Source organism: Rhodofomes roseus (genome assembly GCF_022264815.1).
Source record: "Rhodofomes roseus strain CIRM-BRFM 1785 chromosome Unknown C8Q71scaffold_1, whole genome shotgun sequence".
In the NCBI taxonomy this organism is placed as follows: domain Eukaryota; kingdom Fungi; phylum Basidiomycota; class Agaricomycetes; order Polyporales; family Fomitopsidaceae; genus Rhodofomes; species Rhodofomes roseus.
In genome coordinates, this window is record NW_025952957.1 from 482,960 (window position 1) to 506,364 (window position 23,405).

At 55.1% G+C, this 23,405-nt stretch overlaps 9 protein-coding genes across 9 annotated transcripts; 4 read left to right on the plus strand and 5 right to left on the minus strand.

Annotated features, from left to right (window-relative positions):
• Nucleotides 1–713: 713 nt before the first annotated feature.
• On the plus strand, nucleotides 714–4,086 carry C8Q71DRAFT_697926 (glycoside hydrolase superfamily; the record flags this gene model as incomplete). The annotated part of the gene is made up of 16 exons (XM_047919999.1): nucleotides 714–991; nucleotides 1,056–1,134; nucleotides 1,198–1,342; nucleotides 1,407–1,620; nucleotides 1,675–1,809; nucleotides 1,874–2,043; nucleotides 2,097–2,113; nucleotides 2,163–2,337; nucleotides 2,403–2,495; nucleotides 2,547–2,722; nucleotides 2,775–3,180; nucleotides 3,232–3,321; nucleotides 3,373–3,500; nucleotides 3,556–3,623; nucleotides 3,680–3,862; nucleotides 3,924–4,086. The coding sequence occupies 16 exons, from the start codon at nucleotides 714–716 to the stop codon at nucleotides 4,084–4,086; spliced, it is 2,520 nt and encodes an 839-aa protein (XP_047784438.1).
• Nucleotides 4,087–4,288: 202 nt separating this feature from the next.
• C8Q71DRAFT_864417 (uncharacterized protein) lies at nucleotides 4,289–5,270 on the minus strand (the record flags this gene model as incomplete). The annotated part of the gene is made up of 5 exons (XM_047928263.1): nucleotides 5,030–5,270; nucleotides 4,867–4,969; nucleotides 4,739–4,799; nucleotides 4,572–4,683; nucleotides 4,289–4,504 (listed from the first exon to the last, which is right to left on the minus strand). The coding sequence occupies exons 1-5, from the start codon at nucleotides 5,069–5,071 to the stop codon at nucleotides 4,289–4,291; spliced, it is 534 nt and encodes a 177-aa protein (XP_047784439.1). The 5' UTR covers nucleotides 5,072–5,270.
• Nucleotides 5,271–6,003: 733 nt separating this feature from the next.
• On the plus strand, nucleotides 6,004–6,966 carry C8Q71DRAFT_7860 (uncharacterized protein). Its single transcript, XM_047925104.1, has 3 exons — nucleotides 6,004–6,421; nucleotides 6,491–6,726; nucleotides 6,779–6,966. The coding sequence occupies exons 1-3, from the start codon at nucleotides 6,150–6,152 to the stop codon at nucleotides 6,802–6,804; spliced, it is 534 nt and encodes a 177-aa protein (XP_047784440.1). The 5' UTR covers nucleotides 6,004–6,149; the 3' UTR covers nucleotides 6,805–6,966.
• Nucleotides 6,967–7,042: 76 nt separating this feature from the next.
• On the minus strand, nucleotides 7,043–8,707 carry C8Q71DRAFT_7884 (Clavaminate synthase-like protein). The gene is made up of 7 exons (XM_047925217.1): nucleotides 8,455–8,707; nucleotides 8,275–8,397; nucleotides 7,854–8,220; nucleotides 7,723–7,794; nucleotides 7,583–7,671; nucleotides 7,292–7,508; nucleotides 7,043–7,229 (listed from the first exon to the last, which is right to left on the minus strand). The coding sequence occupies exons 1-7, from the start codon at nucleotides 8,598–8,600 to the stop codon at nucleotides 7,173–7,175; spliced, it is 1,071 nt and encodes a 356-aa protein (XP_047784441.1). The 5' UTR covers nucleotides 8,601–8,707; the 3' UTR covers nucleotides 7,043–7,172.
• Nucleotides 8,708–11,431: 2,724 nt separating this feature from the next.
• Nucleotides 11,432–13,413, minus strand: C8Q71DRAFT_852157 (Sodium/hydrogen exchanger family-domain-containing protein; the record flags this gene model as incomplete). The annotated part of the gene is made up of 5 exons (XM_047926805.1): nucleotides 11,432–11,911; nucleotides 11,969–12,192; nucleotides 12,247–12,744; nucleotides 12,797–13,060; nucleotides 13,137–13,413. The coding sequence occupies 5 exons, from the start codon at nucleotides 13,411–13,413 to the stop codon at nucleotides 11,432–11,434; spliced, it is 1,743 nt and encodes a 580-aa protein (XP_047784442.1).
• A 1,313-nt stretch (nucleotides 13,414–14,726) lies between these two features.
• C8Q71DRAFT_7950 (uncharacterized protein) lies at nucleotides 14,727–15,870 on the plus strand. Its single transcript, XM_047925584.1, has 2 exons — nucleotides 14,727–14,851; nucleotides 14,914–15,870. The coding sequence occupies exon 2, from the start codon at nucleotides 14,982–14,984 to the stop codon at nucleotides 15,678–15,680; it is 699 nt and encodes a 232-aa protein (XP_047784443.1). The 5' UTR covers nucleotides 14,727–14,851; nucleotides 14,914–14,981; the 3' UTR covers nucleotides 15,681–15,870.
• A 521-nt stretch (nucleotides 15,871–16,391) lies between these two features.
• On the minus strand, nucleotides 16,392–19,096 carry C8Q71DRAFT_729390 (Sec63 Brl domain-containing protein). The gene is made up of 9 exons (XM_047922025.1): nucleotides 18,834–19,096; nucleotides 18,678–18,783; nucleotides 18,514–18,628; nucleotides 18,406–18,458; nucleotides 18,268–18,354; nucleotides 17,700–18,217; nucleotides 17,096–17,652; nucleotides 16,830–17,042; nucleotides 16,392–16,774 (listed from the first exon to the last, which is right to left on the minus strand). Exons 1-9 carry the CDS (start codon nucleotides 18,943–18,945, stop codon nucleotides 16,562–16,564), a joined length of 1,974 nt encoding a protein of 657 aa, XP_047784444.1. The 5' UTR covers nucleotides 18,946–19,096; the 3' UTR covers nucleotides 16,392–16,561.
• A 95-nt stretch (nucleotides 19,097–19,191) lies between these two features.
• C8Q71DRAFT_8025 (uncharacterized protein) lies at nucleotides 19,192–21,459 on the plus strand. Its single transcript, XM_047925962.1, has 6 exons — nucleotides 19,192–19,309; nucleotides 19,365–19,673; nucleotides 19,738–20,140; nucleotides 20,168–20,196; nucleotides 20,248–21,019; nucleotides 21,073–21,459. The coding sequence occupies exons 2-6, from the start codon at nucleotides 19,450–19,452 to the stop codon at nucleotides 21,313–21,315; spliced, it is 1,671 nt and encodes a 556-aa protein (XP_047784445.1). The 5' UTR covers nucleotides 19,192–19,309; nucleotides 19,365–19,449; the 3' UTR covers nucleotides 21,316–21,459.
• On the minus strand, nucleotides 21,405–22,920 carry C8Q71DRAFT_8012 (uncharacterized protein). The gene is made up of 3 exons (XM_047925949.1): nucleotides 22,912–22,920; nucleotides 22,519–22,855; nucleotides 21,405–22,461 (listed from the first exon to the last, which is right to left on the minus strand). The coding sequence occupies exons 2-3, from the start codon at nucleotides 22,660–22,662 to the stop codon at nucleotides 21,604–21,606; spliced, it is 1,002 nt and encodes a 333-aa protein (XP_047784446.1). The 5' UTR covers nucleotides 22,663–22,855; nucleotides 22,912–22,920; the 3' UTR covers nucleotides 21,405–21,603.
• Between the last annotated feature and the right edge of the window lie 485 nt (nucleotides 22,921–23,405).

The window sequence follows — 23,405 nt, forward strand, 5'->3', positions numbered from 1 at the left end:
GTCTCTAGCTATCTATACCCCGTCCGGCCAGCTGACCCACTCATGCACGGTGCTTCGATTCATTCTCGCAGCCGACACCGGCGCAATTGCATGCGCATATGCGTTACTCGATGGCTGCTTTGCAACATATTTCCTTGTTTGTTGCTCCTGACAATCTTCACGCAGAGTTACGTTGTCAGCCGATGGTGCGTCCGTTAATGTTGAAACTCTAGTGATCGTCTGGCCCACGGCTCTGTACCTCAGGCTTGCAGAACGGTCTTAGCCCCGAGGAGGCGTCCCCGCCTTTCTGTACTACCTGCTGTGCCTTATGCTGGAGTGAGGCTCACCGAACAGTAGGTAGGGAAGATCTTTATACACGCCACGACAATATACATAGCTCAGCTTCCCAAGTCCAATGGCCTATATGCATGACAACTACGGCTTCTCACACCGAGATCACTGCTTCTTCGAGATGGCAGTATTTCGGGGTAACTCGTCCGTTCGTACTCGCAGTGCGCAGGTCGTCTGTCCATGCCTTCCCCGCTTGGCCGCCCGCGGTCCGACCAGCCATAACATCAGCAGGGCCCGACGGTCCGCGTACTCGCTCCCATGATTCCTATTCTCATGGACGCGTCGATAGATCAAACGCGACTATAAAGATATGGAGGACGTGTCGCACGTCGATCGCTACGCCTCGGTGTGTTTCTAGAGGTAAAAACGCGTCTTCGGCGGACATGGCGCATTCTAGGACGTCGACGCGTGCTACTGCAGCCTTCGCGGGTCTGCTGGGTCTGCTGATAATACTCCAAAGCTGGCAGACGGTCTTGGCGCGAACCACCGACAACGTTGTGGAGCATCTCGGTGTTCGAAGCGACCTACATTTCCCACTACACGCGAGGGCTACCAATCTTGATGGTTCGCTCCCTATCTACAAGAACCCGAATGCGCCCATCGAAGATCGAGTGGACGATCTTCTGCTCCGAATGACCCTCCAGGAGAAGGTCGCTCAATTGTGCGTATATGTCCCCTGGTCAATACAATGCTGTAAGGTGGCTAACCACAGTGCTCGCTTGCAGAATTCAGGGTGATCTCGATGGGTGGATGAATCTCACCGATCCAAACGACGACACGAAGACGTACAATGCGTCCGGCCTCGTAAGTACTGGTATAATGCATCATTTTTGCACCACTGATACTTGATCTGCACTACCTTCGCAGGTTGAGGAGCTCACGTACAAAGCTGGTGCAATCTGGGGCGGTTATCTCATGCCTTGGGACAAATGGGTATATGGCATCACAGTCGGGCAGCAGTATCTGATGGAGAACACCACCCTTGGTATACCCGGGATCGTTCAGTCGGAAGGTATTGCATGCTCATCCGCCCACATGCATGCTACCTATTTGCTGACGCTGGTCACTCGATGTAGGCCTGCATGGCTTCACGAACAATGGCACTATCTGGCCCTCACCCATCGGCCTTGCAGCCTCGTTCAACCCACCTCTCCTCGAAGCCGCTGCAGAGACCATCGGCTCTGAAGCAGAAGGCTTGGGCTTCCATCAGCTCTTTGCCCCGGTTCTCGACCTCTCGCGTGAGCTCCGGTGGGGGCGCGTCGAGGAGAACTTCGGGGAGGATCCCTTCCTGTACGTGTATGATGAGTGAACAATACAGGGCATCCGGACTGAACTGCACTGTAGCACGGGGGAGATGGGCGCCGCATATGTGCGAGGAGTGCAAACCGGTAGGAGAAGGAATACGAGCGACACAGCTGTCGCGCGGATCGCGGCAACCTGCAAACATTTCACCGCCTACGGGTCACCTCAAGGAGGCTTGTAAGTCTTATATTGGCGCGCAATCTTGGGCGAATCGTTGACTTGACGCGCTCGTGCCGGGCAGGAACTTGGCACAAGTCTCGGGCGGTGAACGTGAACTCCGCACGTACTATCTCAAGCCTTTCGACCGCGCCTGTGCAGCGAGCAACCCTGCCATCGAGGGTGGATCGACAGCACTGAGCCTTATGAGCGCGTATGCGAGCTACGACGGCGTCCCTGTTATCTCGAGCTACCGTATGTCCGCTCTTCCGTGCCATGCACTCGTGTCTCAACATTCTCTTCTCTAGATATTCTCACCGAGATTGTGCGTATGCCTCTGCATGATACCAAATGCGCACTCACGCGCATGCCAGCTGCGGGAAGAGTGGCAATACCCCTACTTTGTCACTACAGACGCGGGCTCACCCGACCTGCTCATGACATGGCACTACACATGTGCGGACCGAGAGTGCGTCGCGCAGCAGACGCTCGAGAATGGGTTGCAGATGGAGATGGGCGGTGGGACGTACACTTACTTGACTCTGCCTGGTGAGTATCTGCTTAGTCGTTGGCCTTCCATGTGAGGAACTGATGTGAGAACGTACTTTGAACAGACCAAGTGGCTGCAGGAACTGTAAACGTGAGCTATATCGACGAGACGGTCAAGACAGTGCTGAGGACCAAGTTTGCGCTGGGAATATTCGAGAGTGAGCTACTCAGTCCAGCTCCTTACATATCTACTGACCGTCTGGCACTAGACCCGTACCCGTACGCTGACTACCTGTCAACGCTGCGCACGCCAGAGACGCGTGAAATCTTGCACCAGATGGAGCAGGAGCAAATCGTACTCCTCGAGAACCGTAACAACGTGCTACCTGTTAGCAAGAACATCAGCTCAATTGCTCTGATCGGTCCACAAGTCAACCGCGTCACCGTACGGCTCCATCTCCTCTCACCCGCAGACCCACACTGACACCCCGCCGCAGTTCGGCGACTACGTCTTCCACAACGCAACCCTCAACGCACTCACGCCCCTCCAAGGCTTCACCTCACTTCTCGCCAACACCTCCATCTTCCCGTCCGACCCGCCCACGCTCAACTTCGCGCAGGGCTGTGAGCTCTGGTCGAACGACGAGTCGCAATTCCCTGAGGCCATCGAGGCGGCGGAGGCGTCCGATGTCGCGGTCGTCATGGTCGGCACGTGGAGCCTCGACCAGACGCTCCTGTGGGAGCCGGGCACGAACGCGACGACGGGCGAGCATGTCGATTTGAGCAGCTTGGCGCTGGTAGGAGCACAGAGGGCGTTGGTCGAGGCGGTGGTGGGGACTGGTAAGCCGACGGTGGTGGTGTTTGTTAGTGGGAAGCCGGTGGCGGAGCCGTGGATCGCTGCAAGTGAGTTGTTCGTCTGAAGAGCCTGGGCTTGGATTGAATGGGCTTGTGCAGATGCGGATGCAGTGATACAACAGTTTTACTATGGCGAACTCGGTGGGCTTGCTATCGCCGAGATCGTCTTTGGAGTGGCGAACCCGTCTGGTATGCTACGCCTCTTCATTCGCCTGATTAGACCATGCTCACACTGCATAGGTAAGCTCCCTGTGTCGTTCCCGCAGAGCGTCGGCACTGCACCCGCGTTCTACAACTACTACAAGGACGGACGACCAGTCGATGCTGGCTACGTGACACCGAACGGAACTCTTGTCTTCGGTCATCAGGTACGCTCTCAGGCGAGCGTTCGAACAAGTGTAACTTACTGGTAAAACCTTTTAGTATGTTCTGGATACACCGCAGCCGATATGGAGCTTTGGCCACGGGCTAAGCTATACGACGTTCAATTAGTAGGTCTGCTCGCTGAGAGCGTACAACGGCACTTCGGCTGATCTACCCTGTTCAGTACGAATCTGGAACTCTCCTCGTATGCTATTGGGACGACGGATGACTTCAATGTCACGGTCAGCGTCGAGAACACGGGTGGTGTGGACGGAAAGGAGGTCGTGCAGGTCTATGTCACTGACCAGGTCAGCTCCGTTGTGACCCCGAACCAATTTCTGGCCGGCTTCACCAAAGTGTTCATCCCGTGAGTTCCCTCGCTGCATCCTGCATGGATTGCAAGATACTGACCATGATGCTGGGCGCAGTGCGGGCGGTTCGGAGACAGTGACGATGCAGATCAACTCGACGCAGCTCGCTCTATGGTCGCTCGATAACCGGTACGTCGTCGAGCCGGGAAATTTCACCGTGAAGGTGGGCACGTCCGACACGACGTACCTGAACACGACGCTTCTTGTGACCAACTCGTGAGCGGCATCCTTTCTCCGGAGGCGTATCGTCGAGATAGAGTGGAGTTGTAAACGACGGCAAAAGACAGACACATACATAGGGCGTAGTGGGTATTCTACAGACAGCAAGAGTTCGTGAGAACGTAACGTATGAAGAGTGCGAGGGTCCGAGGGTGAGAGCAGTCCGAGCTGAGAAACAGAAGGGTGCATATGGTCATTCGTGCTTACGGGATCGACCCCGCTGGTACACCTCGCGCCCATTCGACCATGCCGTCGCTGCTCCCGAGGTCGGAGTCTCGCTGCTTCACAAAGACTGAGAAAAAGCCGACGACGAGCAGGGCGCAGATAGTGAGCCAGCCGAGCCATGCGAACGCTGTCATCGCTGCGAGGACGCGACATGTGGTGAAATTGTAGCAGAAGGTGAGGTTGGGCCAGATGCTCTGCGCACCAACCAAGAGGGTTTGTGTCAAGAATGAATAGCTCGTGATGAAGAACGGTGGGACGTACGGTGGCGATACCACACCCAATCAGCCAGAGTAGCCAGAGGATGGCTAGTGCTATAACCTCTACGACCGCCTTGGAGATCTTGTGATTGAGGAAGCGGTCGAGGAAGTTAAATCTGTTCCCAGATGGGCATGTGGTTGAGATTAACGTCAGAAATGGGTTGTGCTCACACGAACGGCACGAATGCAAACGCAAGAAAAGAGTCGACTAGAAGCTCTACGACCACAGGGTCTATTACAGTAGGGGTAATCCGCCAACGTCAGTATCAAGAATCATCTCAAGAATACAGAATCTCCACCATAGAAATCAGCGCCATGATTGAGAGGATCTCCTTTGGGAAGATGAAGAGTATAGTTCAGGCGAGCGATCGCCAGCGCCAGGAGGATGAAAGAGAACAGCCACTGGATCAAACGTTCGTCTCGACTGAGTGGCCCTCCAAGTAATCAATATCCATCACTTACCAGTACACAGTAAAGCGGTATGCGCAACGAGGCCGGCCTCATATTGCTCAGAATGTCGTATGAGCAGGCCGCGCCTGGCGGATACACTAGAGGAGGATGGCGGACAAGGATCAAGAACGGTTACCCGTGGGTTGCCCGTGCCAGGTCTATGCCTTGCCTCTCAAAATCATCAGTGAATTCATTATAGGTCAGCGATTCCGGCCTCGGTCGTCATGGTTCTCGGTCGAAGTTATGCCCTGATTGCAACGACGGTAAACTGAGCCTCAATTTGGCGATAGCAACCGGCCTCGTCGGTGCTATATAGCGAATGCTGTACAGTCTCTTCGTCTGCAGTCGTACATAACGGTACATCCATGTAGTGCAAAAAAAGTAGCGATTGTAGTGATTGCGCACTCGAAACAAGTTCGTACGCAAGTCAGTGACAGTAGGAACTCAACGTACTCAACTTTCAAGTCACTGCAACACGAACGGTCGTGTTGTACGTGAGAACAAACTCCGAGAAACTCGGGGTTTCCAATTTGGTACAGCGCCGCCGTGGGCCACGCCTCTCCGTCGAGTCCTTCTACTTACCTTTAGCCAACCTTTAGCCCATCCTTTGTGCACGCACATTCGCAGGCTGAGCCTCTCCTTCACCTACACAATCGGACTGAAACTTGTATCTGCACCTCTATCTCCTGTTGGCAATCGCAAAACTTGGAGGTGGAGTACTTCCGGTGTCACAGCCGCAGCGGGACACACTCAGACATTCAATGTTGAGTTGGTCAGAAACAAGATGATCATGAGTACTTCCGATCGGTGCTACGGCTGGTGCGCCCATGCTTTCCTTGACTCGAAACATGACTTGGCGCGTCACTACCGCTATATGGAACCCGCCGGACGCTGTGCAAACAATAGACAGTTTATTGTCTTGCGGGGACGACGTCCTGACCCACAGCAGACTTGGCCATAACAGGAACTGACCACCATCAACTGGGCGGCCTACGTCGGTTAGCTATCTATGTTCAGGACTGCTATAAGGTGAGCTCCAGGACATTGCTCAGTATTGTTCAGATCGTCGCGCCTGCCACTAGCAAACCTACGCATACGCCCAACGTACACCTCTGCCTCAGGCCGGTCCAAGATGGTCCTCAGCCTCGCCGGTGGAATGACGGTCTTCGGTGACTTAGGGGCTGCCCCACCTACAGGGCGTCCGAAGGCGGACCACAAACTCAACAACACACCGCCCTACTATTTCTATGACCTCCCCAGAGCGGGTATGCGCCTCATCTTCTGTGACAAGCCGCGTATCGCAGGCGGATACGCAAACGTAGTTCAGCTCGTCGAGCGGTTGTGTGCCAGCCAATTGACCAAGAAGAAGGCGAAGAAAGTCAATGTCGCCGCCATCATGATCTCGTGCGTTCATCTCCTCAGAAATCCTCAGACTGACTGTCTCGCTCATCATCCTCAAACATTGACTATCAGTGAGATCGCTCACGTATCCGACCAACCGCTAGAGCCCGACCACATGCTCGTAAAGCTCATCCTCGCGAGCGACTCGAGCATCCCTCAAGCCATCCCCGCGCATGTATACGTCATCGACCATGTACCCAGGGCAAAATACGACACAGCCGACGTGTCCTGGAAAGACCCAGAAGATCTGCTCGAGCACGAAGCATGGGCCTTGCGCGAGTCCCAGCGGTTGCTCGTTGACAGCATCGGTGAGTGAAGCTCCCCTGTCACGACGGAACAGGTGGTTGACAGCTTCCGAAGGCGCGTTCATTCCGGCTAGTCCGTGATTGCGGCAAAACATAGACGTTCTGCCCATCCGTATTTCCATCGACTCCCAGCAATTCCTCGTACCATAAGACGCACTGTATATGTACCTACCTGAGCTCGTCATGAATCTCCTGCCGTCTAATACATAATGTGCACTGCCCGTCAGGTCCTTTCCGATCTACCGTTGCCTGACCTTGGGCGTCTGAAGTCACGCAATCCTAGACAGGGCACGCTTCTGCGGTAGCGAGGCCTCTGGGCTGCGTGATAAGTACATTTTTGCTTGACTGAACTTAGTATATGATCGTAAGATACATGCCATTCGTACACGCTAAGACGTCTATGTCCATCCGTCAAGCCGAGACTTCTGTTCACATGTCGTGGTTACCCCTCAAGCAGCATCAGGACGATGTTCAGTCCCGCGACTCTGGCGCCAGGTCTCCGGACCCTAGTCCAACGGGTACAGTCAGTGTCCAATCGCTTCAGCAAAGTCACCGCGAGGCGCCTCACCTTCTGGTTCTTACTGCGCTGATACTTGATCCTTCTCGCGAACCACTCCTTGCTCGTCTGGTTGTTCTCGAAGACACTCGTGTCCTCCGCGCTCTTCACCGCGTCCGCAACTATCTCGCTCTCCTCCGTCAGCGCGCGCAGGACGACGCTGTCGCCCGGGCGCGTGAACATCGCGAGCGACCAGCGCGGGAGGGCCGCCTGAGCGCCGGGGGCGGGGCTGCGGGTGCGAGAAAAGATCCGCATATGATTAGCGGGGGAACGACTTTGACTGATGTGGCGTTTGGCACTTACACGACGCGGTGTAGATTCGATTTGAGGATCCCGCCGCTGAAGATATACATAGCGTCGCCGAGGTTGCAGACGGCGTGTCCCGGGATTGGCTGCCAGTAGAGTCAGTGCTGTCGCGCACTCCACCAGTCAAACGGACGTACCTTGATGTATTGCCACTTGTCAGAGCCTGGGGGCATGACTTGCAGGCCACCGAGTCGGTTGTGGAGGAAGGTCTATAGGCGACGGAGATACTTCAGTCACCCTCATAGTCTCCAAAATGCGAAGGTCCTACCATGGAGCCGAAGTCGGTGTGCGCACCGAGTGCCGCCTTCTCTTCGGAGATCCCGCCAGGGCGAGGGGGGTTCTTGATGCAGCGCGTCTCGCTCCCGCTGGTCTCGTCGAGCCGGTGCTGCTCCGCGAGGAGCCCTTCTCTGAACCCGAGTTTCTTCGCGAGGACCTCCATGAGCACGAGGTTCACCTCGGCGGAGTGCTGCACGAAGGGGCGGATGGTGTGCTCCATGCGGGCGTTGACGGTGGAGGGGTAGGTACGGTGCACGGGTTTTGGCCAGGCGAGCGCATCGTCTTGCGAGATGTTGATGAACTCGACCGTGTCGCGTGCGCCGGTCTCGTCAGTCGCATTAGCACCGGGTGCCTTGTATCTGCCACAATCGCGTCAGCGTATGGCACGGGCTGATAGTGGGGACGACACATACCCAAATGACATGCCACTGTCGCCTTGCTCGAATTTCAGTTTCTCTTCGAAGGGTAGATCCATGGTCTCGGAGCCCATGTCAAACATCTGGGTGACTAGTTCATCTGCACCGTGATTCTTCAAGCTAGAGTACCACGATTATGAGAGACGCCTCGCAAACCACAGTGAATACTGTACTTACTACCAGAAGCCGAGCGTCGTCGCGGCCTTCCAGAACTTATCAATCTCTTCCTGGTCGCCAGCCTTCACGAGCTGGTAGTCAATGATCAGGAGGGCATGAGTGGGAACGTTGTCGGGGAATGGCGGGAGGGTAGTAAGGCCAGGCATAATAGATTGGGTAACTGAGTGTTAGTAGAGGAGCTTGCGCTGTTGTTGTGAGTGAAGGAGAAGTGGTGGTTTGATGAGCACTGCTGGACAGAGGGCCGTGCTTTTATACGCGTTCTGCACAGGGAGAGAATCTCGCGACGCACGAACTCTCCTCCCCTTCGCAATACTGCGAGCATGGCCGACGCGGAGCCGCTCGGCTGTACGAGCCCTTCTGAATGACTTCATGGGCGCATACACGATGGGGAATTGAGAATTGGCGACCGGACGCCTTTTCTGCGCGCTGGCTCCGAGGCGGAACGAGTGTTAACGTACATTTTGCGGAGGAAGATTTCCAGATGGTACCTTCGCGCTCGTTCAGGGTCGTCCGGCGCCTGAATCAAGTCCACCTGCGCAAATGTCACTGATCGGCATGTCCATTTCGAGGCAGGCCGTTTGCTGCTTCCTCGCCACGTCAGCAGTGCACCTGAGATACACTTCCAGGGATAGAAGAGATATAAGCTATGCTTTCGACGAGGATCCCACGCGCACACTCCCGCACACAGGTGCAACTCTTGGGTTGACGTGTAAGCATTTGTAAGGCGCCCAAGATCATGTTCCCTGCGGCCAAAAGTAATGTAGTAATAAAGGTCAAGAAGTATAATGACGCACCTGAGACTACTCGGCCTGGGTCTCAGGCCTAGGCGGATACATCAACGACTCGGAGATACCGCCGCCTTGCAGAATACCCCGGATGGATAGCCTGTCATCGAGGGTTCAGATATGAGCTCCCAGATACCTCACCATCAGGCGCGCTCGACGATTCGACATAGACGTCACTCTGAGTCCCTATCCATGCTGCGGATAATGAGCCGTGTCAGAACATACCCCTGTTCTGTAGAGAACGAGAATGAGAGTAATAATCGAGTGAATGGACGTATCGCGCCAAAGTGTGACCCAAGGGTGTTAGATGCGAACTATAACTTGAGGAGTCTGCTAGTGACTCGAGTCATAGGTCTCTCTAGCGGTATAGTCAATCCAGTCCCAGTAGGCATCCATTTCGCGGCTCTCCCCACAGTATGCGGCAGTTTTCTGATGTGAACCACTTTCCTCTCGCAGACCGGATTCTCATGTTTTGAGTAGTGAATTGAAGGGCCACCGTGGGGGAACCCTGATTTCGTCGGGTTAGATAGGCTGAGTCCTGACAAAAGCACATATTGCACATGAGAGATTGGATGGACACGTACGTCTCCTCCAGTAGCTCTGAGGATGCATGTCGCCTGGTGCTGGAGTAGATTGCTCGAAGTTGCTCAGGTTCCCGCGTGGGTGAGCGGTGGCTGAGAGATCAAAGTGCCACGTGCCAATCTCAGATCCAGATTTGACGCGTCCAAGATTCGTGCCTGCCCTTGCCTGCCGGTAGCTGCCGGCTCGGACACGCTCCCAGATTCTTGAGTCTTGACCGACCCGTTGACTCCTTCGAATGTTGTATCTACCAGATAGTCCCAGCTGGTCATCTAGCCTTAATGATTTTCGGCAGCTTATCAAAACTAACGGTATCTGGGCCGTAGGTCGCAATCCGCAGGTTTACGCCCACGCCCGACGTCTCTTGACGAAACGTTGTGGACAGTCCATACCGTTCCAGAGTAACCGAATCCCTACCGCCCCGGTTAGGACCCTGCTTGAATGCAACCAGAATATAACGGGACTAGCATCCAGGCTCAACTATCGGTACGTCACTTATTGAAAGTGCTAGCGACAGATGTCGCTCGCGTTGAGTACGGTCTGCAGCACCCTGACGAGCGGTTGACGAGTCTGACGACAGACCGCTGCAGACCAAGAAAAGCTAGCATAACATTGCCTGACTCTCATGTCATCGAAGCACGGACTGGCTCGGACCGCCCGCGCCAGAGTCGGAATGCGTGCCAGTCTAGGTACCGCTGACAGCAAAGTTTCGCTGACTCTCGAGCCCGTCTCTCACTCGGTCACTTCGCGGGCTCGAACATTCATATACGCCCGTAAGTTACCGGTACCTTTGGTCCGTCCACAGTGCGCCTGCTTAAAGACGGACGCGCTGAAATGAAGTGCTCCACGTCATGTGTCACGGAAATGGCAAGACAGACATGTCCAGTTCCAGTCGTTCTCGTCCTCGTTGCCAACTCGTTGCTATGCTTCTCCAGAGCGCATTCTGATAGCTGTCTGCACAGCGGCGCTGGGGTCCGACAGCTACAGATCCAGGCTCCCACTGGGGGTCGCCGCCGCCGTGGTTCGCAACGCGCGGACGTGTTATACGCAAAAGTCGCTTATCTGAGCGCGCAGGAAATCGCAATGCTCGTCACTTTCAGTGCCGAATATCGTCCAGACTAGTAGCAGTCTGGGATTATGGCTTTCTCATACTAGACGGCAGACAGGTACGTAGGATCGGCGCAACTTCCTCGTGCTCGTCGCGCGCTGTAGTGATTATTCACTCGGGTCCTTCTCCTTGTGCCAGTGGTCGCCGTATGGATGCACCTTATCACCGTTGTCGTTCTTGGATTTCGGCCGCAGCGCAGCGCAGTTCCGACGACGATAGTTCGCGAGAACCCCATGGCGCCTGTAAAGGTTGTCTGAATGGTCTAGCTCGTAGGGGCTTTACCCGCGTCTTCCTCGCTACTCGAACTTGAAGTTACAAACCCTTTCCCCCACATCGCACTCCAAAATTTTACATCCAACTCTATCAACCCTGCTACCGTCGCCACTCGGTGCTATACGGCGTCTTTTGGGGTACGTGTGGATGAACTCTACAGGTTGGAACAGATGGTGACACGAAGAACGGCTACTCTATTGGACGTCGCTGCACCAGAACGCGGCATCGGGGCCTACGCCCAGATACCAGCAGTGACACGAGACCGCCATCTCCGTACAATAATCCCTACGCAGATGGGCCCCACCAACGTGCACAGGAGAATGGCCCATATGCACACCAAGAATCCCTCCTCGCTCAGCAAGCCGTTTTCCGCCGACCCTCCCGTGGAAGATCCGTTACGGGCAATCTGCGCGATCAGTAGTCCAATCTCGCCCCGAGAGACCATCGCGATGCCCATGAAAGCTGCAGGATACATCGACGCTCGCAAGCGATCACGAGTAGACGTGGTGAGATTGCCATCCAGCTGGGGAGTTGGCGAAGCTGGAGACTCGGCCGGTGCCGCGTCTGCGTCTTGGTTACAGCCATGGCCACGGGTAGTCAGAACGGACCACAACATGATTGGCAGCCCGGCTGCAAGCTTGCCTAGAAACATGAGAACGGCGTAGAGCACACCTCTCCAGAGAATCGCCGGTCTCCATAACAATAGAAACGGCTGTGCATGTAACACGTCTTAGCTCGAGAAACCCAACAGAGGTTCGTAGACTCTTACGATGGCATAGCCGATGCTAGCAAAGAAGATAGGGGCGAACACGAACTCCTGCAATGGACCGACTGTGCGCGCATACGCCAACGCAAAGGATAGCGCAGCGGCCCTGTCCTCCGGTGGGATGGCAGGCTGATCCTGGGCATGAGAGCTTTCTCGCGGCGGTGTTACGAGATAGGACAAGGTTAGGCCTGCCATGTAGGCTCCGAAGAGCATACTGCTCCCCGTGTCTGAGAATCTGCTAGTGAGCCTCTGTCAGGCTTGAAGCGACTCGGGTCACTCACAATATGCTATTGCAAGAAACGCACTAAGCACGCAGACCATGATGGACATTTTGACCAAATCCGCGTGAGACTCGGGCCCGCAATCGGTCCCGGAAAACAGACGTCCGCGGCCCCATTCTTCGCCTACACGTCGGGGAGCGCACCACCGCTCGCCGAAGCCACGAAACCAGAAGACTGGTCGTAAGACAAAACACGCCGCGACAGGTGTGATGACGGCAATCAAAAGAGAGGAAAGCAGAGGTCGTATGAGGGTCCATGCGAGGTTTGGCTTGGATGGTGATGGCGATTCCAAGTTTGCCAACGCCGGTATGAGAGCGGCGATGACAAGGCCGACTACATCATCAATGATAGCAGCGCTTGTGAGCACGGTACCGATCCTAGTCTGCTGCAAGGCAGGTGGTGCTGAGATCGTTGCAGAGGGCTCGGATAGTGGCATCCGTGCCTGGCTTCCTGACGTCTCTTCGGCAGGTCCAGCGTCACGGGGCATCTCTCGGAATTCTGCAAGCTCGAAGTAAGGCACAGGTATCGTCACAGAGAACATATGGCATACGTTCTGCTCGTTTCTCGAGTTTAGGATCCATGCGGGCCGCGGAGGTCTGTTGGCGGTCCACACTATTCAGGGCGGCCAAGGTGGTTCCCAGGCTTGTCGAGGAGAGAGCTGCACCTGCGGCGAATGCTTCCAACGGAGAGTACCCGTAGCCTGCAGTGAGAAGTGCTATCGAAAGTGCTATGGGTATTCCAATCCCAGTCAGAGCGCAGACGCAAGACAGGGGCAGATTGGACAATAGCAAGGATAGGTTCGTCGAGAGGCCCCCTATGCATCATGACGTCCGCGAGATCAGAGGGATGTTCTGTATACCGCGAGAACCTCACAAGCAGCATATACTGACCTTGAAATATGATGCACACTAGTCCGATGTACCCCAAAACATTGAACGTTGCCTCCCAGTTTGTTGGAAGGATGCCAGCCAGCGGCGCGCCATAGACCATGCCGAGAAAGAGCTCCGCTACCAGTCCAGCATGGAAAGCCAGATCTGCGCCGATACGGAGTATGTTGAGGGAGAATAAGAAAGACAGTGCCACGAGCAGCGTCGGGAGTTCGGGTTGAGCATATGGAAAAGAGGACGTAGGCGAAGCTGACAGTGCCGCTAGAGATGATATGTCCATTGTCCCTGAGAGCGATTTACTGGCGTGTATGATTTCGATGCTATCCCTGTATAATGAGAGCGTCAGTGCGACGCTACGCTTCTGCAGTGTACGTGAAGTCATAGCTATATGACCATCATGCGTGGCAGACTCAGCGACATACCTTCAGCCTGAGAGAGACAATACTGGAAGACTATCCAATGGACGAAGAGGCTCTTGACGATAGGAATCCATCTGACATCGAACCCCAATGATCTAGAGTGGCTCTCAGTCTCGAAGTGCTACTTCGGAGCGATGTCGAAGGTGATGGTGGATAGTAGCCACACTAACGCCCACCGCCACCCGCCGATGAACTGCGCAGATCGGTATCTGAAGGCGCCTACTTTTGAACCGCAACCATCTTGCGGCCGCTTCGGGCAGCTATGGTCGCGCTCGCATCTAAACTGAGTCCATTCAAGTTCTGCTACATTGGTGCTCTATAACGCAGTAGTTAGGTACATCGCTCGTGAACTGGGCAGGCAATCCAATGTGCGTACTAAAATGGATGCACGAAGGCGCAGAGCGCTAGTATCATGGACTGTGACGCAGTCTCACGTAGCAACTCGAGGCGCGGAATTTTTTTTGGTTTCCGAAACAGCTGTGCTGATGGCTATGCCTGCCTAAGTGAGTAGTGCCGGCGAGCCGGGTCTTCGATCTCATACTCCGCTCACCATGGTTGCCTTGCCTTGCCATGTTGCTCAATCAATGGCCAATCAGTTGAGTTTGATCGTCCATTGTTCTACACTGAAACATGCTTACACAGCGACGATAGGCTTGCCACGTTGAGTGTGGTTGTCAGTGATCGAAGATGAAAGCAACTGCTATACAAGGATAGCCATTTTGGGATGGCGAGTTTTTGCCATAATGGGCACTGATCTCGATACCATTCACGGATGTTCCCACCCACCGAATATGTGGCATCGTAGTGGCATCGTGTGGCCCAGATCGATAGGACAACGCACAAGTACTTGATGCGAGCCCCGGGGTCTCGAGCCTCAGCAACCTGCCTCTGCCATCTTGAAGACGCCCGCCCACAAGTTCTATCACCCGGTCCACGAAGATGCCTATGCCGAAAGCCAACTCTGTTCCGGTTGCAGCCCATACGCACAATAATATTCTGCCCTCGCCCGACGACGGACCCGTGTCGAGACAAGGTTCACGCACTCGCACGGCTAATGAAAATCCTCCATGGACATGCCGCCCGCTACCTACCTACCCTCCAGGGAGCGTCTTAGCGGCTGACTTGGCATCCATTACTGGCCCTCCAGAAGACGCACGTGCGGAAGCCGACAAATCGTCCCAATGCAGTACGGTTCGGTCTGGACCTACTACGAAGTCTTGCCAAGAGGTGCTTGTCGATACCGATTCTGGGAGTTCATCGCAGGAGAGCCTTCAGGAACATGGCGTTCACATCTCCGCTGTAAGTTTCCATCTTTCTGCAGACGCATTCATAATTAATCACAACGAATTGTTACCAGACAGAATGGCGAGCGGAAGAAGACACTAGGGTTCTCGGGAGCCTTGGGGCTAATTTTCTTCTTACCCATTGCATGCCTGGCTACGGTTCCGCAGACCAGCCTGGATTCTCTCCGGCGGGTGCGACCGGCCAGCAGCCACAGGGTCAAGCTGCTGCGAACGCCAACTCAAGCGCAACAAGTTCATCAGGCCCTGCTACAGCGTCTTCAAGCTCGCTAGCCGAGAGGCGTTTTTCTGTCTTGCAAATCTTCATTTCTAACCTCCTGCATCGCACAAAGTTGCACGAATCTATTGCTTTCGGGGCCCTGCTACTCATACATCGGCTCCGAAGCAAGTTTACGGACAAGGCCCGGGCCTTGGGTTTGAATGCTGTTCCATATTGGATGGCCACCGCGCACTATATATATCTGACAGCATTCTTGGTCGCGAGTAAAATCCTCTGCGACAAGTGGTACAACAGTTCCAGCTTGGTCAGGGCCGTCAACCCGACGAGGAGAGAGTGGCTCACGGTCGGAAACCTGCTTCGGGCAGAGGTCGAATTCTGCACCATGATGGACTGGTCACTCTACATCGACCCCGGGCAATTGGCGACGTTCACACAGCGCGTGAAGGCCGATTACTCTGGTGCAAGACCTTATCCGTTGTATTCCCCGTCGATGTCGGAGTGCAGGATTCCCTCGCCGGCGACAGGAGTCGATCTGCCCTATGGAGCGAACTCTCTACGGGGATCAGTCGCGTCCGGGCCGCCATCCACAGGCATGCCAACATCGTAAGGACGTCGAGACTCTTGAAGTCGACCGGGTGGGATGGCGCTCTTCCGTCGCCTGGGGCATTCGGACTCGGCTACTCCAGGAGACAGACTTTTCACATCGGACGATGAAGACGTCAAGGTGTAGCAGCTTCGTTGATCTTTCATCCATCGCCGTTCAACCACACATCGACTCATTTCCGTGCACTCGTTATCATTGTACGCTCTCTCTCTATGTAACGTTTCATCGTTGCTTTGATTGTTTTACATATCAATTCCAATTTGGCCCCATCCGAGTCGCTCGTTACTGTCCGGTTTGCTACAATTGTATCCAGTCGCTCCTTGTCTTGTATCCGCTGATATACTGCACGTCCCTTTCAATGTTGGTTCCATGTACTACCGTCAATGCATAATGCCACCAGTCAACGTTATTCATTACTCTGGAACTCGATAATGTGGCCGCGTACTTCGATCGTCCGTGGGGAGAATCACTTGCAGTACTACCAACTGGTACGAATACTTCCGGGACGATCTACGCCAACAGCCCGATTCAGAGGCAGCAAATATTGCGAGCGGTTTAATCGAACCAACGACCCGAGCCCAAGTGCGTTCGGTGACCTAGGCGTCGAAGACATGTCAGGCTTGACCAGCTTGACTCGCTGCACCAACGGTAGTTCGTAGACCAGCATTCTCCGCTGTACCTCACCGGGACACAAGTGCGCACCTACATCTCGCATACAGGGTTAACCACTATCGATGGTGATGTTGTCTTTTGTCAGAGTGTCGACGAAACCAGAATTACTAAAGAGAATAAATACATCGAACAAGCCACGCAGAGAACCGATCCTGTCCTGCCGTCCTACCGTCAACGCCATTATCCTCCATACACTACGACGACACCAACGCTCAATCGCTATCGCTGCTGCTCGACGACTCTGCGTCCTCGTCACGATCGTCGTCCGTCGTGCTCTCATCGTCGCTCCCGTCCTCTTGTCGCTTGACGGAGCCACCGCGCATCAGCGCCATCTGGCCTGCGAGCGAGTCCTCCTCGGGTTCGGAGATCTCGTCTTCCGACTCCATCTCCACTACATTCACTACGGATGGGTCCTCTACCTTCCACTGTAGATCGCATGTCAGATCTGACCCACATCACGAGTGAAGCGTGGTTACGTACCTCCATGTCATGAACGAGCTCCTCGCCAATGAAGGTGTCGCTTATCAGATGCAGCCGCCACCGGTTGAGACCCGACTGCGGCGGGCCCTGGAACTGCTGCCTGTACATGCGGTACTGAGGGCCCATGGGAATGTCGGAGATCTTCATGGGCGCGATCATAATCTTGTTGCTCCGTGCGTCCGACATGACTGCCCACCAACTGGGCTTGCGATGCTGCCGAGATTGTCAGTCAAGCAGGTTCTCGTGCGTGAAAAGACGGAGCTTACTGCGGGCCAGTATGGTGCATGCGCATAGCTGACGCCATCGTCGCCTGGAAGATCCTCCATATCTGTCTTGCCCGCAAGGAACTCCTCCTCCCTCTGCTCCTCACTCCGACCATCTGTCTGCGCATCCCCGTTCGCGTGCGGCGCACCAGGCGGGGACAGCCGGAGCTTGAGAACGATGTTGATGTACGCCTGCGGTGTGATGCATCGCTCGCCGAACACGCGGAGTGCTGCATCGACCAACTCAACCCTTCCCCAACGTTGTGCGGCCTTCCTGACCTCAGACGCGCGAACATCTGACCTCTGCTCCAGGGTTTCGATGAGCTCCGTCACGGCGTCTGTGTTTGCACCCTCAGGCGGGGCAAGCGTCGCAGCCTCGTCCGGGCTGACATCAGGGAACTGAGCGAGCCTGAGGTGGTCTTGACCGGGCAGTATTGCCTGAGCGAGGTAAGCGTGAAGGCGCATCACAGAAAGAGTCGGCTGGAGCCAGTTGCGGGAGACGCTGATGTTGAGCATGGAATTGAGCAGGGTCGGCGTCTGCAGCAGAAGGTCGGCTTGCTCTGCGCATACAGTTAGTGAATTTCCATCTCTGCTGTGAGTTGCTTACCTTGACGCAGCGACGCATTGCGGATTGGAATGCGGAGAAGATGTGCGTAGAGGAGAATGAATGCTCGACGACGCGTCTCATGTTCGCCCGGCATCGCATCGGCCAGCTTGCTAAGTTCAGTCCACTTGCCATTGAGACGCTCCTTGATCTGCTGCTCGAGGTCGTCCACCTCACTCTCGCGTTTGCTAACGGTAGCCTTTGGGCGCTCCCACTCAAATGCCTTCACAAATCCGGCCACGACGTCATCAATGCTAGACTCCTCTTGGAGGGTCTTGAAGAAGACTTCCGCACTGCGAGCCTTCACACCATCCTTGGTCTTGTCCCTGTTGCCAAACCACCAGCGGCCCACGAGAGCAGGCAGAGCTCCGCCGAACAAGAGACCATATGCGCCAAGGACCCAAATGTTGTTGCCGCTCTCCACAATCCACTTCGGCAACGCAATGCCCATAGACACCTCCTGCCGGCCATCGGGATGACCATACAGCTCCCAGTTCTTCCGGATAGTTTCATCGGTCAGGCTACGGATGACGGTCAGTTCACAGTCAGTACATAGTAAGACAGGTCTCACGATTTGTAAGCTTTCGTGATCTCCACGAATTTTGCCTCGACCATCTCCATAGTTTCATTCACTCCCAACTTCACTTTGTCGGGGTGGCTGTGATACACAATGAGGACACGATGTATGATAACATGTCAACGTACTCACAACTTCTTGGATAACTTCTTGTAATGCGACTTGATTGCTTTGAGGTCCACACCCTACATATCAATCGAGTGAGGATTGTATGCGCGCAGCTTGGTCTGCACGACTTACGCTCCCGAGACCCAGAATCTCGAAGGGGTCATACACCTTGTTCTCCACCTCGGCCGTCACCGCCTTGTAGGTAAGGTACGCGACAAGAGCCCAACCCGCGGCAAGGATGAATGTCCTGTATTGTCGTGAGGAGAATCACGGGAAGCAGGTATGATAACGCGTACTTTGGCCTCAATTTTGGAGATAATACGGATCCTCCTTCTCGTCTCCGTATGTTCTCTGTCTGTTCGGCGCAAGCCCGACATTGGCACCCCGACTTTCCTCGCGGTTCTACAGTCTTACAGTCAGCGGGGCAAGCGTTGAGGTCTGAAAGGGCGTACTTCGTGATGGCGAGAGCGATGAAATCGTGAGTGGAATCAAGATGATTGACAAGAAGGTGAGGAGGAAGTAGGCGGCCATGTTACCGGCCTCGTCATAGCTGTAGTTGGCCATGGTGGCCTATAATGACAGTATAACTTGCACAGTAGAGTATGAATCGTAAGGAAGAGGCCCAGATACTCCCAGAGACTGCGAAACGAGCGGCGGCGGACCGAGGAGGAGGACGAGAGGATGCGGACACGTAGAGAGGATCGACGCGCTGGCGGTCTCACCGCCCGCATGAGACTACTGTGGGAACGACCTGCCTAAAGCATCCCCGGCCTGTGGCCGATCCTCGACTTTCGCGTCTGTGGCGTTCCCGAGTCCTCCTCCTCCTCTGAAATTCCTCCAGCCCGTCTTCACCGCTCCCGGTCTTGCTCGCTGTCTCGCAGTCCGTTCACCGCAGGAATTGACAAAAATTTTGGGGAGTGGCCACCAGGTATGCTTAGCTAGACGTCGACATATTCACCTCCGCTTAATAGCCTTTGCTTTAGCAATCCGCCGGAGCAAGTCAGCACTTCACTGTTCGGCGAATTGGCGTACTCGCAAGACTAAATTCAATCATCGAGGCAGTTCAGTATGCGTATCAAGCTGCAAAGCTTCCCTCCTCTCCCAGTTTGTCGGGCATGGTTCAGCGTCCACTCCGCGACCACTGTAGAAGAACTCAAGTCGGTCCTATGCAAAGAGCTTCCGGCGCTGCGCGATGGCGACCTCGAACCGCGAGACATAGACCTAGTCCTCGATGATTTTGAGCTACTAGACATCAGTCCGGTTGATGTCGTGAGGGATGGCGACCTTATTCTGTAAGCCTACTCCCTAGTGTGATTTCGGTGTCTTGAAATCTCTCATGGTAGCTCCGTTCGATAGCATCAAGCAGCGACTCTTAATTACCAGGGGGAAGCGCAAAGCCGTGGACGTTGGAAGGCCTGTGCGAAAGCGCGTGAAGCGGTCGGATGATACAAAACAATCAGCACCAGCCAAGAAGACGTCGGCGCAGGAGGTCAAGCAACGCAAGGGCGCAGAGCGTGCAGCCCTTCTCCATGCTACAAAACCGGACCCATTGAGCAGCTCTTCAGACTCAAGCTCTGACTCCGCCAGCAGCTCTAGCTCAGAGTCGTCAGACTCGGATACAGAATCAAGTAGCTCTGAATCTTCATCAGAGGGCGAAAGCTCGTCCTCCGATTCTGACACGTCTCAATCGTCATCGGACTCTGCGCCATCCATTGCGCCCACACGACCAAATGGCAAGCTCATAGGAGGCCCGCCACGAGCCAAACCTACTCAAGTGGCCGCGCAGGCCAAACCTACTCAGGGCAAGGCGCCTGCGTGAGTGATCCTGATTCTTCTTGATGAACTCGTCTGAGATTCGTGTACCAGTGCAACAGAGAACTTTGTGCCTCCTGGCCTCGGCAAACCTGCTACTCAGAGCCGCAATGTCCGTCGGCGGCGCAAGAGGATGTTCGAGCGCCTAGAAGCCACCACTGAGCCCGCAAGCGTGAACGAGATCCCGCTAGGCACGCGGGCAGAGACCGTCGCACCAGTCCCGTCGCCTGCTCCTGTCGCAGCACCCTCCGTCCATGACATGCGAGCTTCTGCAGCGCAGGACGGCAGGCCCCCTGTCTTCATGATGTCGACGCTTCAGAACAAGAACAAGAAGAAGGGCTTCAAGAAGATGATGAACTCGAACATCGCAGCGAAGATCGTCTTCTCGTCAGCTGCGGAAGAGGCGGCTGTGGAGCAGACGCTGCAGGAGGCGATACCCTTCACGAACACTGGGGATCGGGAGGTGCTCGCAACGTTCTCGCGACTGGTCCCGCCGTCGGAGAAACAAGAGAAGGGTCTGCTACCGCCGAATATGTTCGTGACGAGTGTCGACGTGGAGGCTGATCTCCCTCGGAAAAGGAAGAAGAGGAAGCAACAGCAGGTTGTTGATTACGAGGAAGAGGCTGCAGAGGTGTTCGAGCTACCGTATGACGATCCGATGGAGGCTGAACCTGCCGTGGATTCCGGCCTTCCGTCGAACGACATGACCACATCAGAAGCGGCGCCTACGACGATCAATCGACACGAAGTCGAGTCTAACTGGTCTTCGCTACCCAAAATCACGGAAGCGTCACAAGTCAAGTCAGGCGTATTCGTCGGATGGAAGGTCAGCGCCCTCTCACCACTTCCATGGAGCCCGTTGACGAACATGGCGCTCAGGAGCTGGGCATCAATCCACAAAGCTTCACTCCGGAGATGCTTCTCAACGTTGGCCGAGTCGTCAGTTGTGAGCAGCAGCTCGTGGTGGAGCGGCACTCCGACCACGCCGCTGAAGTCTCTTTCGGGGGGTTGATCATGGCGGAGGAAGGGCAGAACGTTGAGTTGGGGTACGAATGGACGGATGTATTTCAGGGTGATTGGAGGTTCATACAGGCGAGGACTACAAGCATCGCAGCTACATGAGTATGTGTGGGCACGGAGGTGGGAATGGGGAGATCTATGGATAACTTGTGCGATATCTACAAGTCCGTGGCATGGAAAGTACAGTGAGACCGGAGATACATGGTACGTATTCTGACCGAGTAAAAGAGTGACATGTATACATGACGGGATACAAGACGGACCAGAATAACAAGGGTATGGCAGAGTCAATCTACCGTACATACATAGAATAACCTTAAGTCGCAGGCCTTCGAGGCCCGGATAGTCGTGGCCAATCTACACTCAAGCCCATAATAGGGTGGGCGACCATCAGACAGGATTGCAACTGTTCATAACATACCCCGACGCCCTCAGGACAGCGAGCGGCAGCCACGTTGCAGATTGCTCTTTGCATGATGGCAAACGGAAGCCTGGGCGCCGCTCTTCCATGGAGCGTGCGCTATCACTGGTTGCGCAAGACGTCACCGACGTCTCGCACTCTAGTCCTTGAGGTTCGAGGAGAGACGGCTGGACGATGTCCATCGGCCTTCGGTGTCTCGCGAGGGCTGCAACGACTGCCCGGGGAGGCACAACTGGCGGCTTGATCAGGACAGGCTCCTCTTCATCCTGGACCGCTGGTTTGTCTGGCAGCTGTGGAAAGCGTTTCTCCGGGTCTGACAAGTCCTCGTCCAGCGGGTAGTCAGGGTACGGGCCGTCCTCGCGGAAGTCTCTCTTCACAGCCTCAGTGAACGTCTCCAGCACCAGCGGGTCCACGAGCAGATTCCAATGGAGCATGCCGCACAGTTCACGCTCGCACCGGTTCAGCTCCGCCGTCTTGAAGTGGCGGTCCCCCAGAATGACCCAGTACGCGTTGCAGAAGGTCTCGTCCACGTGCACCTTCGCGGCGATCATGTATGCGCAGAGGAAGAGGCGGTGCGCGTCGTTCACATCCAGGGCGACCCCAGAACGCTTGAGGCGATGCAAGAGGAGCAGCGCGGCGAATGCCACGCACTCCGGGAACCGAGTGTTGCGCAGCGTGGCGCGGATGAACTCGTAGACGGTCGTTATGCCGAAGAGCGTGCAGTTGTAGGTTGGAGGCTGTGACTCGTCAGACCGCGCAGGCTGCAAGATATGACGGAGGAAGTTCTTGCAGACCTGCGCTGTAGCCGTGTAGTCAAAGGGGAGCACCTGTTCATGGCACGTCGTCAGTCCAAGCTACTCAGAGTGGGTAGGAAATAGACTGACCTCAGGTACCTCAGGCTCTGTGGTGCGAGAGGGCCGCTGATCACGATCTGCGACCCGCTCCTTTGAACGTCGGGTCGGTCTCTTCTGGCGCTCGTCTCTTGTACGACGCATCGCGCGACCGGAGCGTTCCTCTTGCATCGACATTGGGCCTGTGGCGTCAACCGTTCTGGGGGATTGCGAGTTACGGGAGCAAGGACCAATTAATATGAGCGCGCCATGAATGCTACTTATACGACGCGCGAGTGGCCACCTCGCTTTGATGTGACCCAAAAGGGCAGGCCCGACATGTGGTGCGTGGCCAAAGCGTGGCCACGGCCCCCCACGACGCAACTGTTATCTGCAAGATGAGGCTTCAGCCTACTTGGTCGAGTCAACGTTCGGGGGTGGTCGCACCACTGATGCAAAATCATTTGTCCAATCACGGACGCGACGACAATCGTATTCATGAATCGTAAACAATGTCGTTGTTTACAGCGCCTTGCCTCCCTCGGGGTCTCTTGTCGTTTTCTGTTCTTGGACAAGGAGTTGCTAGTTGCTGATAGACACAAGCTATATGTCCTTGCAATCCTCGATGCTGCAGATCAAAGCGGAAGTGAACAGGATGCTATGCAGAGGTCATAGCACTGCCGTTTTCACAAATTTCAGCTATGACGTGGTCGGGATCGGACGGTCGACACTCCCTTGAGTAGTACCGCGGACGGGCTTTGTTCAGCTGAGTCCAAGAATAACAGAGCATATCGTCCTCGCTGATACTGTGAGATTGTCTTGTTGTATAGATCAGAATGGAATGTGGCCAATGACGGGAAACGCACCGTGAGTGGTTGACCATTGAGATTGCGACTGAGGAGCTTCTACATGCCAAACCTTTTCAATTGCATATTAGAGCA